We start from the raw sequence: 13,693 nt of genomic DNA on the forward strand, positions 1-13,693 counted from the left end.
CTGTTGGGGAGCACACTGAGGAATGAGGGAGAAGCTCTTTGGTTGCTTCAGATATGCACCCCAAATACATCAGCGGAATCCATGGCTGTCGAGGACTCCTGACAACAGCTCCCTCCCTACACACTTTAGCCTTGGCCATCCTGCCACATTACTGCTCTCCTCACACAAAAATGGTTGTTCGATAAGAGCATGCAGTAACTCCACATGAAAACCAGGACTCGCTGTCCATATCCCGGCTCATATACAGAGACTCCATAGTTACAGCAGTCTCTTCTTCACACGGTTGCTGTTACCTGTAGACAGAAATTGTAAGAGATCGGTTAACAATACTTCATTATATGTACACACATTTTATTAATGCCTACATAGAGCTTCTTCTCTTGCAGAATTTTGAAATTCTGTAACTTTCTTCAGCTGCACAGCAGAGGTTCAGGGACTCACAGAGCACAAGTTAGGTAAAGGTAAAGTCTCCCTTTGACATTTAGTCCATTCCTGTCCGACTCTAGGGGGCGGTGCTCATCCCGGTTTCCAAGCCATAGAGCCAGTGTTTGTCCGAATACAGTTTCCGTGGTCATGTGGCCACTGCGACTAGACATGGAACGCCGTTACCTTCCCACCAAGGTGGTACCTATTTATCTACTCATATTTGCATGCTTTCAAACTGCTAGGTTGGCAGGAGGTGGGACAAGCGATGGGAGCTCACTCCGTCACATGGATTCGATCTTACAAACTTGCTGGTCTTCTGCCCTTGCAGCACAGAGGCTTCTGCAGTTTAACCCACAGCGCCACCACGTCCCTTCACAGAGCACAAGCTACTAGTTCACAAATAATTCACCCCCTCTCATTAACTGGCACTTACAGTTTCAATGACTCACTCTGAGGCATTAGTAATAAAGAATAAAAATGTTGAATTTACTTACAATTCTGAATGTATTAACAAACTAGCAACATTACTGATTTTAACAACTTTGCTTCTTGTGTTCTTTAACAAGCATTTTCCTACCAGTCATCATCAACTTACATTAACAGACTCTCTGTGAGGTAAAAAGATTCTCTCAGCATAGAGGTGGGTCTCTCTTAGAATTCTGACATGCAGGAGAGAAGTATTGGTTGATACTGGACGGACTGAAAGTTTACTTCCAACCTATAAAAGTCCCTCCCAGTCAAAGAAGTTAGGAGATAAGACATAAGACATAAGAAATTTATTTGTCATTGCGCTCACAAGTGGGTGCAACGAAATGAGGTGCTCTTCCCCAAGGTAAAACCGGACAACACTACAAAAAAAAGTTAAAATATACACAACTTTCACCATCCAAATATAGATACCCCGTTTTCTCTCAGCAATTAAAATTCCACCAAAAACCTATGGCCCCGCATTTAAACTCAATACTGCACTTGGGTAAAAACTGTTCTTGAATCTGCTTGTCCTTGCTTTCAATACCCTGAATCTCCTTCCTGATGGTAATAGTTTAAAGAGCTGATATCCCGGATGAGAGGAGTCTTTCAGTATGTTAGATATCTTCCTCTTACATCTGTTCTTATACAATTCTTCCAAAGAGGGGAGTGAACAGCCAATGATGTTTTGGGCCGTCTTGATCACCCCTTGAATTGCCTTTTTCTCTGCCACTGTGCAGCTCGTGAACCATACACAGAGACAGTAGGATAATATGCTCTCAATTGAACTCCGATAGAAGGTGATTAACAAACTCTCAGTCAATTGTTGCTTTCTAAGAATCCTTAGAAAATACAACCGTTGTTGTGCCTTCCTGATTAACGCAGCGGTGTTTGCACTCCAAGTCAGGTCATTTGTTATGATAGTCCCAAGAAACTTACATTCAACCACCTGTTCCACACAAACTCCATCTATATACAGTGGCTGAATGTCTGCTCTTTTTTTCCTATAGTCCACTATGAATTCCTTGGTTTTTTCGATGTTAAATAAAAGATAGCATGGGAGATTGCAAACTCCATAATTACCGCAGTCTCCTCTTCACATATTTGCTTTTACATGAAGAAATGAGGAGGGATAGTTAGCCATACTTCCCTCATCATGAGTACATACATTTTATCAATGCCTATGTAAGGCTTCTTCTCCTACTCAGAGAAAAAAACACGTAAAGACAAACACAAAATGAAAACTTGGAATCACATTATCTGATTCTATTTATTGAAATCTATTTATTTGGATCCAGCTATTGTATTGCTGGATTGTTGTTTCCATTTTCAGCACACCTCCTCATCAGCTGGGCTGGCTACGGCTAATGGGACTTCCAACCCGACAACATGTGAAAGGCCACATTTTGCCCCACCCCAGCTAAAAACCCAGAGAACAACATAAGGATGTAATTTAAAGTTTCGATTTAAAATCAGACCATTTACAAATTGTGTTACTTCCGTTTAAAATATTGGCCAGTTCACTTTTTGAGCCTTTCCATTATTGAGCAGATTTATCCACAATTCAAAAATAATGTTTTTGGCTTTTAAGTCAGAAGATGCAACCCTCCATCTATAATTAGAACATGTCCTGTTACATAAGGAGTTTCTAGAAGAAATGCAACAGCTTTGGCAACTTCCGAAGGCTCCCCAAATCTTCCAAGAGGAATATTCTTTTTCAGTTCTTCTTCTTTCAAGTGTGACGTCATATCTGTATGAATAAAGCCTGAAAAGAGCAGGAAGTGGGGGGTAGATGTTTATAAATACTTCTGACATTAATTATCTGGTATAACTCTTATTGCCATTTATATAGTGTTTCCCAAATTTTCATGTCACACATCTAGCAGGACAGAAAGCTCAAGAAATCATTAAAGAAAGGAAAGTGTTTACATTTTTAAGACTATGATTATCAATCCTAGTCTTAAAAATCTGCTATTGATGAAACTATACAGCAAATTTTATACGGGCCAAATCTTACATATCTTACATATACAGCCTCATATTAACCAAATCTATTTGCCAGTAAAGGCCAGCACTGATTTTGATAGGATGCACTTCTTAGAACATCCAACAAAACATGACTAACTACAGAAAATCAGATTTTAACAGTGTAAATTCATACTCTTGTCTTCCCCACCAGACACCATCGTTCAGATGCCCTTTTTTCTCTTCCACCATAAAAACTGTTACATGGAATGAAAGGGAGATAAATTCACAACCTTACTCCTGTATCATCCTCATGGTCTCCCCATTCAGCATTAGCAACAATAACCCATTGCCAAAAAAATAAGCTAAAAGAGGATATAGATTTCCATAAAATCCATGCAGGGATTAAATTTATAGACAAAAGGTGATGACCATAGGTCTCAACACCAGACATTATATATATAATTTCAGCCTTAATAATCAACAGATAACCAATCATAATTTTAAAAAGAAAATGAATAGAGACATTTTCTGACAAATGCATTTATGCCTTGGGTTAGATTCCACTCAAAGGATGGGGGTTAAATTCTCACATCCAGGGAGTACAGTCAGTGCTATTCAGGGTATCGCCAGAGGCTTGCTCAGATGTCAGAAATGTTCATACTCAAGTCTTGCTGTAGTTAATAAAGAAAAGTGACAACTGAATTAATCAAAATAAAAGAGAAAGTTTACACAAGAACTCTAATTATTTCATGTATAACATGTATGTACAGAAAATGATTATTTGGTAAAAGTATAGGTCAAAGAATACAAACCCAATTCTATCATGCAGTCTAGTTTGAGCAAAAGAAAAAATCTAATACTTGCTATTACTTATGGCATCTATTCGTGGAAAAAATTAATTCACAAAATCAAAAGAAAAAAATACCACACCACAGTGTGGTGTGGGTGGGTGTGAATGTAAGATGTCAGTTCTAAATGAACTAAGGCTACTTGTTTAAAATACTGGCATTTTGCTCTGTCCCTTTGAGAAAAATATTATGCTTGGACTAAGAAATAATTGTTCTTGAGACTATTGGTAGTCATAGTATCAAAAAAGGGAACTTTCCCAAATATCAGAATTCAATGTACTGGTAATAACTACACTGGTGCCTCGCTTAACGATTACCTCATTAAATGATGAATCCGCTTCACGATGAGGTTTTTGCGATCGCTTTTGCGATCACAAAACGATATTCTAAGGGGGAAATTCGCTTAACGATGATCGGTCCCCTGCTTCGGGAACCGATTTTTCGCTTAACGATGTTTTTAAAACAGCTGATTGGTAGATCTCAAAATGGCCACCTGCTGTGCAAAATGGCTCTCCGCTGTTTTCAGCATGGATTTTTCGCTTTACAGACACCCAAAAATGGCCGCCCTATGGAGGATCTTCACTGCACGATGAGGTATTTAGCCCATTGGAACGCATTGAACCGGTTTTCAATGCATTTCAATGGGTTTTTTTATTTTGCTTGACGAGGATTTCGCTCTACAGCGATTTTGCTGGAACGAATTATCCTCGTCAAGCGAGGCACCACTGTATTACTCGGTCTATCCTATATAAAGAGAACAACTGTTCTAATTTTTAAAAGAACTTTTCAGATTTAGAATCTTGAAGATTGAAAATGCCGCCTCTATTGCTTGTCAGAATTGCAACAGATTGATCTCCTTTGAGAGCTCTTGCTGAAAATTACTTAAAACTCGATTTTCACTTTTTTTTTTTTTTGCTTATTTGTAGCTTTGTTATCACATATACTTTGTAGCTACAAAATGACAGCCTCTTGTTTAAGGCGGGCAGGAGAGGGAGAGACCAGCTCAATAACAATAATTGGAGAATTACCTTTATTTTTCATCTAAGACTTTGGATTGCTCACCTTATTGGCCTTACCAAGATTGAGACAGGGTAAGTGAGAGCAGACCCATCAAAAATATAGCAAAGAGAGTAAAAATCCAATCAATATCCAAGGGCAAATCAAGTTTAAATGGAGAAACTGACAGGACAGGTCATGCCATAACCATGTCAGCTAAAGGAGGAAGAATGGCAGTCTCAGCCTCCAGGCAAACTTTCCATTCAAAATATAAAGTAAATTTTACTGAAAACAATGCAATGGCTCTTCCTTTTCCATCTACTGAGTTTGCAACTGAAGTAATTATGGGACTGAAATTAAATCTTAAAGAGTCTGGGAGGAAAAAAAACCCAAATGTGTCTTGCATTCACTATATAAGGAGCTAAGGGAGTTCATGTTGTATCACTCCAATCTTACTAATGCGCTGAATCCTTGGTGACATTCTGTGAATCAGTCATTGGACTTAAACTAACCTGGAGCTACCATGTTGACTCGAATGTTCTTTCTTGCTACTTCTTTGGCAAGAGAGCATGAAAATCCAACTAATCCTGCTTTGCTGGCACTGTATATGCTTTGCCCAGAATTGCCCTTCAATCCAACAATACTCCCTAAAATAAAACAAGAAATGTACAGTAGTTAAAACCAATGTGTGAGAATTATAGCCAAGCAGATTGTTTTCAATAGCTGTACAGCATTTTATACATTTTGAAGCTTCAGCTAAAGGATTTTAAAATAACCTGTACTTACATAATGGGTATGGCAATCTTAAACTCTAAAGAAACAACCAGACATTCAACAAAAGGTGTTACGGACTATAGCCATACAAAAGTATAACTACAATAATGCAACTGGATTTTACCTCACAATTTTTATTCTGAATATATTTTAATACAGAATTGTTTCCTCGGGTAGTTGGATCAAGTGCAGTGTTCACATGGGGAAAAAAGGCCTTTGGGGGCAAATATTTAAATTTAGTTCATTTATTTATTTACAATATTTTTACCCTGCCTTTCTCATTAAAAAGGACACAAGGTGGCTTACATCATTAAAAGACAACATTTAAAGCTAAAAACAGTAAGTATACAAATACTAGAAAGTCAAACAGCACACTACAACACAGCAAGCCTTAACTATATAAAACACATTCAAAAGCAGTAAGAAACAACAATCTATTTCACATCCTGCTCAGGCAGCCAATCACTGAGGAAAGCTTGCCAGGTTTATAGATCAGTCAATTGTCTGTGTAAAATGAGACAAATAGGCAGGATAAGAGAAATTATTTTACTGTCTTCTCCCATTGTTCTATATACAGTGGTGCCTCGCTTAACGGGCGCCCCGTTTACCGATGAATCCGCATAGCGACTAATTTTTTGCGATCGTTTTTGCGATCGCATTGCAATGGTTTAGATAGGAAAAAAAAACCCTTTGCGATGATCGGTACCGTTTCGCATACCAATCATCGCATAGCGATGATTTCCCAACTGCTGATCGGCGGTTCCAAAATGGCTGCTGGGTAAAAAAATCGGCTACCCGCTGTGTTTTCGTCCGGATTCCTCGCTTACCGGGCAGCGAAAATGGCCGCCGTATAGAGGATTTTCGCTTAAAGGTGAGTTTTAAGCCCGTAGGAACGCATAGCGTTCGAAATCGCTTTGCAGCAATTTTTGCTGCACGGAATGTCGCTATGCGGGGCATCACTGTACTTGCCTAAATTTTATGTTGAGACTGATAACACACACATGAAATCAACCCAATGCATAAAGGAAAAAGTAGTGTACAGTACAGTAAAAATTATTTTCAACTTACCTTTCTATAATTCCTGTTTTAAAACCATTAGTCCGTAGGTCGAGCCTCCTGATACCTTGCAGGGCTTCTCTGCTGCCATGGGAGGCATCTCAGAGGTCCCCCCTGTCACCGATAGTGCTTCAGAGCCACTATCAGCGGCGGGGGGGGACCTCCAACATTCCTCCCATAGCGGTGGAGAAGCCCTGCAAGGCATCTGGAGGTCCCCTGCTGCTGCCACCGCTGCTGGAAGCCAAGCTGCGCCGGTCAACCCAAGCCATGCTCGGACTCCTGGGAGTCCAAGCACGGCTAGGGTTGCCCGGCTCGGCTCCCAGCGGCAGCAGCAGCAGGGTGGGTGGGGTCTCCGGATGCCTTCCATTGCTTCTCTGCCTGGAAGGCATCCGGAGGTCCCCCGCTGCCAACTCCGCCGCTGGGAGCCACACCACGCTGGGCAACCCGAGCCATGCTTGGACTCCCAGGAGTCGGAGCATGGCTTGGGTTGCCCGGAGCAGCACGGCTCCCAGTGGCAGCGGCGGGGGACCTCCGGATGCCTTCCAGGCAGAGAAGCAATGGAAGGCATCCGGAGCCCCCCACCCCACCCTGCTGCCGCCGCCACTGAGAGCCTTCACAGCTCTCAAAGGGCTTCCTCCAATGTAGAGGGGAAAGCCCTTTGAGAGCTCGGAAGGCAAACAGGCAGGGAGAAAAGGCTGGAAATTCGAATTTCCCGCCTTTTCTCCCTGCCTTCTTGCCTTCGGAGATTTCCGCCCGACATTGGAGGAAGCCATTTGAGCCATACTCGGACAGCGGCGGCGGCCCCGCCACCATGGGAGGCCTCTTGGATTCCCCCCGCCACCGATAGTGCCTCCGGAGCACTATCGGCGGCGGCGGGGGGACCTCCGAGAGGCCTCTGGCAGCGGCGCCGAAGCCCTCCAACAGCAGCGATGGCGGCAGCGGGGGACCCTTTGAAGACTTCAGAAAGGTAAGGAGTATTTTTAAAATTTATTTTTAATTTTATGTGTGTGGTGGGTGTTTCTTAGGCGGGTTACGGATTAATGGATTTTCAATGCATTCCTATGGGGAATGCTTTTTCGACCTACGGACTTTTGGACCCACAGACTCAGTTCCAATACGGATTAATTCCGTAGGTTGAGACCCCACTGTATTTATGGTCAAATCTCCATGAATTTTAGCTTTGTGATTTCATGGGAAAGTACTTGAATCATACTTCATATTTATTCTAAAAGAATTAGCATTACTAAGACATAATTGTATTTCCTGGGCTGACATACCTAAGTTAACAATAGCACCACCTTGCTGTTGAACCATGCTCTTCAATGCAGCTTTGCATGTGAGCATTGTTCCCACAAGATTGGTCTGAAGCTGGGATAACATGTCTTCTGGCTGAGTTCGCAACAATAAGCCATCCCTAGTCAAAAAGGAGAAAACTGGATGTTAATTCTTAAAGAATTACTGTTCACAAAATTCAAGAAGCTGCACAAATTACACCGAAAAACATGAAAACATGCTAGGTGACAATTTCTACATGTGATCAGTGCTTAACCTGTTAAGACAAAAAATATAAATCCTAACTATTTTATCTTGAAATTAAATATTTTAATCCAGAGTAAACCCTATATTGTTTACTCTGGATTAACTAATAGGTTTTGTCTTTTTGACCAGGGTACTCTGGAATGTTTTATCTATGTACCTTTCTTTGATCACTAAATGCTAACCATGCAATTGCAGTAAATTTTAATAGGCCCTTAAGGCTCAGAAATCATACTATATGCTACTATTTAAACAAGTCTTTTAAATGAAAATGACATGGAGGCTCCCAAAATCATATTCAATCTTTGATCAGCTGAGAGATACTGAAGGAAATTAAAGGGTTCTTTCAAGATAATGAAATGTTATCAACTTTTATAAGCCAAAGAACAGCCCAAATAATCTATACTCTTCCAAAAACTAGAGGATATACTTAAAGCCTCTTAACTTTAAACCTTCTCCAAAACAAACTAAACTGTTATCTTCTGTTTTAGCTATCCATTTATGTTGTTACCAAAAGTATATAATTTGATTGCAACTAACCTGTTGATAGCTGCAGCATTAACGAGATAGTTTACATGACCTAAACTCTTCTCTATTTCTTTAAAAGTATTTTGGATGTCTTCTTCTCTGGAAACATCACAACTAAAGGCTAGATGGCCTGCTGTGTTGGAATAAAATCCACAATGAGATATAAACTCTCTCAAGTTACTCAGAGACAATAATTTCAATCAAAACCAATGCATAAAGCTCTTAGCACACTGATTCTAAAACAATGATCAGTAAGATAGATAAGATACCAATCCCTATTATATGAGAACCATGTTTGTTGCTGATGGAGTGCACTTTTCAAATGTTACACCGAACTCTGTGAGAAAAAAGTGAGCTCCACCAATTGCTAATGAGTTACAATGTGTTAACTAGATTGTTAATTAATACTGTGTCATGTTATGAGCTGTCCCAGATGATTCACAAATATGATTCAGTTCTAATAATTTTGCTTTTTTCTGCAAAATGAGCAGCACATTCAATAAAAATGTGTTTTTCTAACAGTCCACCACGGTTCTAAAACATGTTTAAAATATGTTTAAAGCAAAGACCAAGGTGCACATACCTCCCAGGTTAACGGCAGTAGTCTGAGCTCTTTCCAAATTTCTTGCAACAACAGCCAAATGATACCCTTTCTGTGCTAGCAGTTGTGCAACTGCTTGACCAATTCCACGGGATCCTCCAAAAATGGCACAAACCTTTGACATCTTCACAGAAAACTAATTGCTAGTAGTGACAGACAATATACATGTTGCTTTTGTATTTGTGTACTTATCAAAATAACCTAAGAGGCAGCAAGCAATAAACTATACACAATTCCAATCAACACAACCTAAAATTTTATACATCTGCACTGTGTTAAGATATGCAACATTTGTACAGTATGTTTTCTGATGCAAAAGCATTAAATACACTTATGTATGAACTGATACGGTATATGTGCATACACACAGACAGGTTATGTGTCATTTTATCATCATCAGACCTACAGGTAACATATTATTGAGCTAGAATAAAGCAAATGGCCTTATTCAATGGCCTCTCAGCTTTTCTACATTTCCCCCCCCCCTTCTGATGAGTTGGTAGATTTCCTAAGGCAGAGTTATAGACAGTAAGTACAGTACTTTAAACTTCAAGCTAAAATATGCTGCTATTTTGGTTGGACCTCTTGTCTGGGAACTCCTCTGAAATTGGGCTGGAAGACATTTCCCCCCTTTTGATTTATGGTCTGAGCATTTATAATACCTTGAAGAATCTCCCCGCAATGCAAAGATCCAAAGTTCCCTCAGCCCACCAATGAGGCATCCAAGGGGGTAATAGTAAATATGCTATCTGTCATGTAATCACCCTCTTTAATTAAAACGTTTACTTACATAATTTTAATGCCACTTATTAACCATTGCTAAGAAAAATGGTACAGGTAGCTGCTACCTCTGTAATGGACCCAGTGTTTTTTTTCTGTTTTTTTTTTTTTTTTGAGCTTGACTCAATCTGTTTACCACTTGCAAGCATTAGATGTTGCCAGCATCATTTGCCACTTCACAACTAACTCCTGACTGCAGAGAGTTTAGGTTAAAAAGCTTTGAAACATTGCTTGTAACACTGACCCTTGAAGGACCCACACGTTTTCGATCCCTCCCTTTTGAGAGCCATTTCTTCTTGCCCTGTGCTTTCTGTTCTGTAGCCAGTCACTAATCCACAGGATAACATTTCCTCGACTTCCCTCACCCCTGAGTTCCCGCAGGAAATTTTGATGAGAGGCACTGTCATGAGACGTTTGGAGGCCCGAGTACAAGATCACCCCTTCCCATGTGCCCACGGACACTCTCTGGCGCCACTGTGTGAGTTCAAAGGAAAGGTCCATCTAGTTAATAATTCTATTTATTTTTCTTCTTTTACAAGCTACAGATTCTAACACCTGCAATCCCGGAGACCTTTTAAATCCAATCCGTCGATTCGCAAAACAAATTATCAAACCTGACCAGCGGCTTTGGACTACAACTCCCAGAATCCCATGCTGGCTGAGGCTTCCCAGAGTTAAAAGTCCAAAGCAAATGGCGGACCAAGACTTTCAGATCCTGTTTGGTTGTTTGTTTGTCAAAGAGAGAGAGAAAGAAAGAGAGAGAGAGAGAGAACTGGAGACAAGATAACCCCTAAACCTGTTTACGCGATAGAAAAATCTCCCAAATTTCCCCGGGACTTCCCGCCCTATATCCATGACGTCGCTGAAGCGGCCCGCCATGCTGGCAAAAGCGGCTTCTTTTCTTTCCGCGGGCAGCCAAGCAAGCCCTCGGGGCTCCTCCTAGAGACGCCACCGCCCCTGGCCCGTCTTTCGCCCAGCCCAGACCGTTCCCACCTTCCGCGGACAGACGGCTTCAGGAGGAAGAGGAGGGAGGAGGCGCCGCCGCCGCCGGGAGTGGCGCTGCTTTGACAGGAGAGGGAGCGGCTAACAGGGAGCGACGGCGCCCATGACTCGCCGGAGCAAGGAACGCGCCCTTTTTTCTCCTTTCCCCTCCCCCTCCCCAAAAAAGGAGGGACAAAACAAAGCAAACGAGAAGAGAAGCTAGTTTGCGCCTTGTACGTAAACACTCTTAAGTCTACTTGCACAGCTGGAAGGGGATCGACTCTATGGGGTATCCAGTGTGTAACCCCGTCTGGGAGACCTAGTGGGGAATCGAACCCCCCCACACACACACCGGCCTCTGCTGAAGCTTTATTCGATGTCTGAAATCTCAAAAGGAGGCGAGCGTCCTAGTCCCGGAAGACTCTTCATCGGGATAGGCATTGTTGAGCTGGGGAACATTGATTATATATGCCCTCAGACTGATTCCCATTTATAATGACCTTTTCAGGGTTTTTCAGCTGCCTAGAGTGGTCGTATAGACCAGATGGGTGGGGGTATAAATCAAATAAATAAATAAATTTGTTTTGTTTTTTTCTTCCAAAGCTGTGAGAACTTTTCCGTTCCCCTCTGGGATCAGGTAACTTATCCAGGGCTACATAGGCTGGCACTTCTCCCGGAAGACACAGGGACTCAAATTGCTAGCCCTTGGAGCCGGGAAGCTCCAGCTCCCTGAGCTAGAAAAGGCCAGATTTTTGGCAAGACCAAAATGCAGAACCTTTCTGCCCCTCCCCCAGCTCTGCAATGCTGGGCCTGATTTAGAGGCCTGCAGGGTCTGAAAGCTTGCCTGATTTTGTAATTGCTTGATTTTGGTAAAGCTCATCTTTTTGGATTCCTTGTCCTCTGAATGGTGGTGTGGAAGCTGAATTTCTTCTGCCACAAACCCTGGGTTAAGAGTGTGAAGCATGGCAAAGACGGAATTGAAGGGTTTGGATTGTTAATGGAACAGCTGGCTGCAGAGCCTTGTGCTTTCAGGCAGAAACCTCTGCTAATAATCTTCAAAAGGGTACCTGTGCTAGTCTGTTGCAGCAAGGGAAAAAAACACAGTTGCAGCACTGCACAGATAAACAAGGGTTATGGCATAGGCTTCTGTGACTGTAGTTTTCTTCTTTAGACATGTGGAGTACCGATTCATTAGACATTTATTTATATGAATCGTCGTTTAGTCGTGTCCGACTCTTCGTGACCCCATGGACCAGAGCATGCCAGGCCCTCCTATCTTCCACTGCCTCCCGGAGTTGTGTCAAATTCATGTTGGTTGCTTCGATGACACTGTCCAACCATCTCATCCTCTGTCGTCCCCTTCTCCTCTTGCCGTCACACTTTCCCAACATCAAGGTATTTTCCAAGGAGTTTTCTCATGAGATGGCCAAAGTATTGTAGCCTCAGCTTCAGGATCTGTCCTTCCAGTGAGCACTCAGGGTTGATTTCCTTTAGAATTGATAGGTTTGTTCTCCTTGCAGTCCAGGGGACTCTCAAGAGCCTCCACCAGCACCACAATTGAAAGGCATCAATTCTTTGGCGGTCAGGTTTCTTTATGGTCCAGTTCTCACTTCCATACATCACTACAGGAAAAACCATAGCTTTGACTATTCAGACTTTTGTTGGCAAGGTGATGTCTCTGCTTTTTAAGATGCTGTCAAGGTTTATCATCACTTTCCTCCCAAGAAGCAGGCGTCTTTTAATTTCGTGGCTGCTGTCTCCATCTGCAGTGATCATGGAGCCCAAGATAGTAAAATCTGTCACTGCCTCCATACCTTTCCCTTCTATTTTGCCAGGAGGTGATGGGACCAGTAGCTATGATCTTAGTTTTTGTTTTTTGTTTTTTGATATTGAGTTTCAGACCATTTTTTGCACTCTCCTCTTTCACCCTCATTACAAGGTTCTTTAATTCCTCCTCACTTTCTGCCATCAGAGTGGTATCATCTGCATATCGGAGGTTGTTGATATTTCTTCCGGCAATCTTAATTCCGGTTTGGGATTCCTCCAGTCCAGCCTTCTGCATGATGTATTCTGCATATAAGTTAAATAAGCTAAATTTAAGGATTGTTTTACCTTACTGCTTTGAATGTGTTTTGGTGTTGCTTGTGTTTTTTCATATGGTGTTTGTTTGATCCTTTTGTATTTTTATATTCACTTTTGTTAGAGTTAAATACTGTTTCTTAATGATGTAAGCCGCCTTGGGCCCTTTTTAAGGAGAAAAGCCGGGTAATAATATTTTAAACACAAGGATTTTATTGGATTTCTGATTTTGATTTCATGGCTGCTGTCACCATCTGCAGTGATCATGGAGCACAAGAAAGTAAAATCTGTCACTGCCTCCATATCTTCCCCTTCTATTTCCCAGGGGGTGATGAGACCAGTGGCCATGATCTTAGTTTTTTGATGTTGAGCTTCGGACCATTTTTTGTGCTCTCCTCTTTCACCCTCATTAAGAAGTTCTTTAATTCCTCCTCACTTTCTGCCATAAGAGTGGTATCGTAATAAGCTGGGGGACATTATACAGCCTTTCCCAATTTTGAACCAGTCAGTTGTTCCATATCCAGTTCTAACTGTTGCTTCCTTTCCCACATATAGGTTTCTCAGGAGATAGATTTATATGAAAAAGGGAGTGCAAAAGCCCCCAAACCTCATCTGAAAATTTACTAGTCTTTTCTAATACTGTAAGAAGGGA

The 13,693-nt window shown here is 41.6% G+C and overlaps 1 protein-coding gene across 2 annotated transcripts; it reads right to left on the reverse strand.

The window, feature by feature from the left end:
- Positions 1 to 888: 888 nt before the first annotated feature.
- Positions 889 to 11,109, reverse strand: CBR4 (carbonyl reductase 4). 2 transcript variants are annotated; one of them, XM_020805514.3, is made up of 6 exons: positions 10,975 to 11,109; positions 9,184 to 9,344; positions 8,613 to 8,733; positions 7,814 to 7,950; positions 5,219 to 5,353; positions 889 to 2,659 (listed from the first exon to the last, which is right to left on the reverse strand). In XM_020805514.3, the coding sequence occupies exons 2-6, from the start codon at positions 9,323 to 9,325 to the stop codon at positions 2,481 to 2,483; spliced, it is 714 nt and encodes a 237-aa protein (XP_020661173.3). In that variant the 5' UTR covers positions 9,326 to 9,344; positions 10,975 to 11,109; the 3' UTR covers positions 889 to 2,480. The 2 variants fall into 2 exon arrangements, with proteins under 2 accessions (XP_020661173.3, XP_078249988.1); XM_078393862.1 differs by lacking the exon at positions 10,975 to 11,109 and adding an exon at positions 10,778 to 10,897.
- Between the last annotated feature and the right edge of the window lie 2,584 nt (positions 11,110 to 13,693).

The sequence above is a fragment of the Pogona vitticeps genome, chromosome 5 (genome assembly GCF_051106095.1).
Source record: "Pogona vitticeps strain Pit_001003342236 chromosome 5, PviZW2.1, whole genome shotgun sequence".
NCBI lineage: Eukaryota > Metazoa > Chordata > Lepidosauria > Squamata > Agamidae > Pogona > Pogona vitticeps.

Excerpts from the sequence above, each read along its gene's own strand:
- CBR4 (XM_020805514.3), bottom strand. The coding sequence starts at position 9,325 with ATGTCAAAGGTTTGTGCCATTTTTGGAGGATCCCGTGGAATTGGTCAA. Across the intron at positions 8,734-9,183 it reads TACTGCCGTTAACCTGGGAG|CAGGCCATCTAGCCTTTAGT; the intron begins GTATGTGCACCT and ends ATTCCAACACAG. Across the intron at positions 5,354-7,813 it reads TGGTGCTATTGTTAACTTAG|GGAGTATTGTTGGATTGAAG; the intron begins GTATGTCAGCCC and ends GTTTTATTTTAG.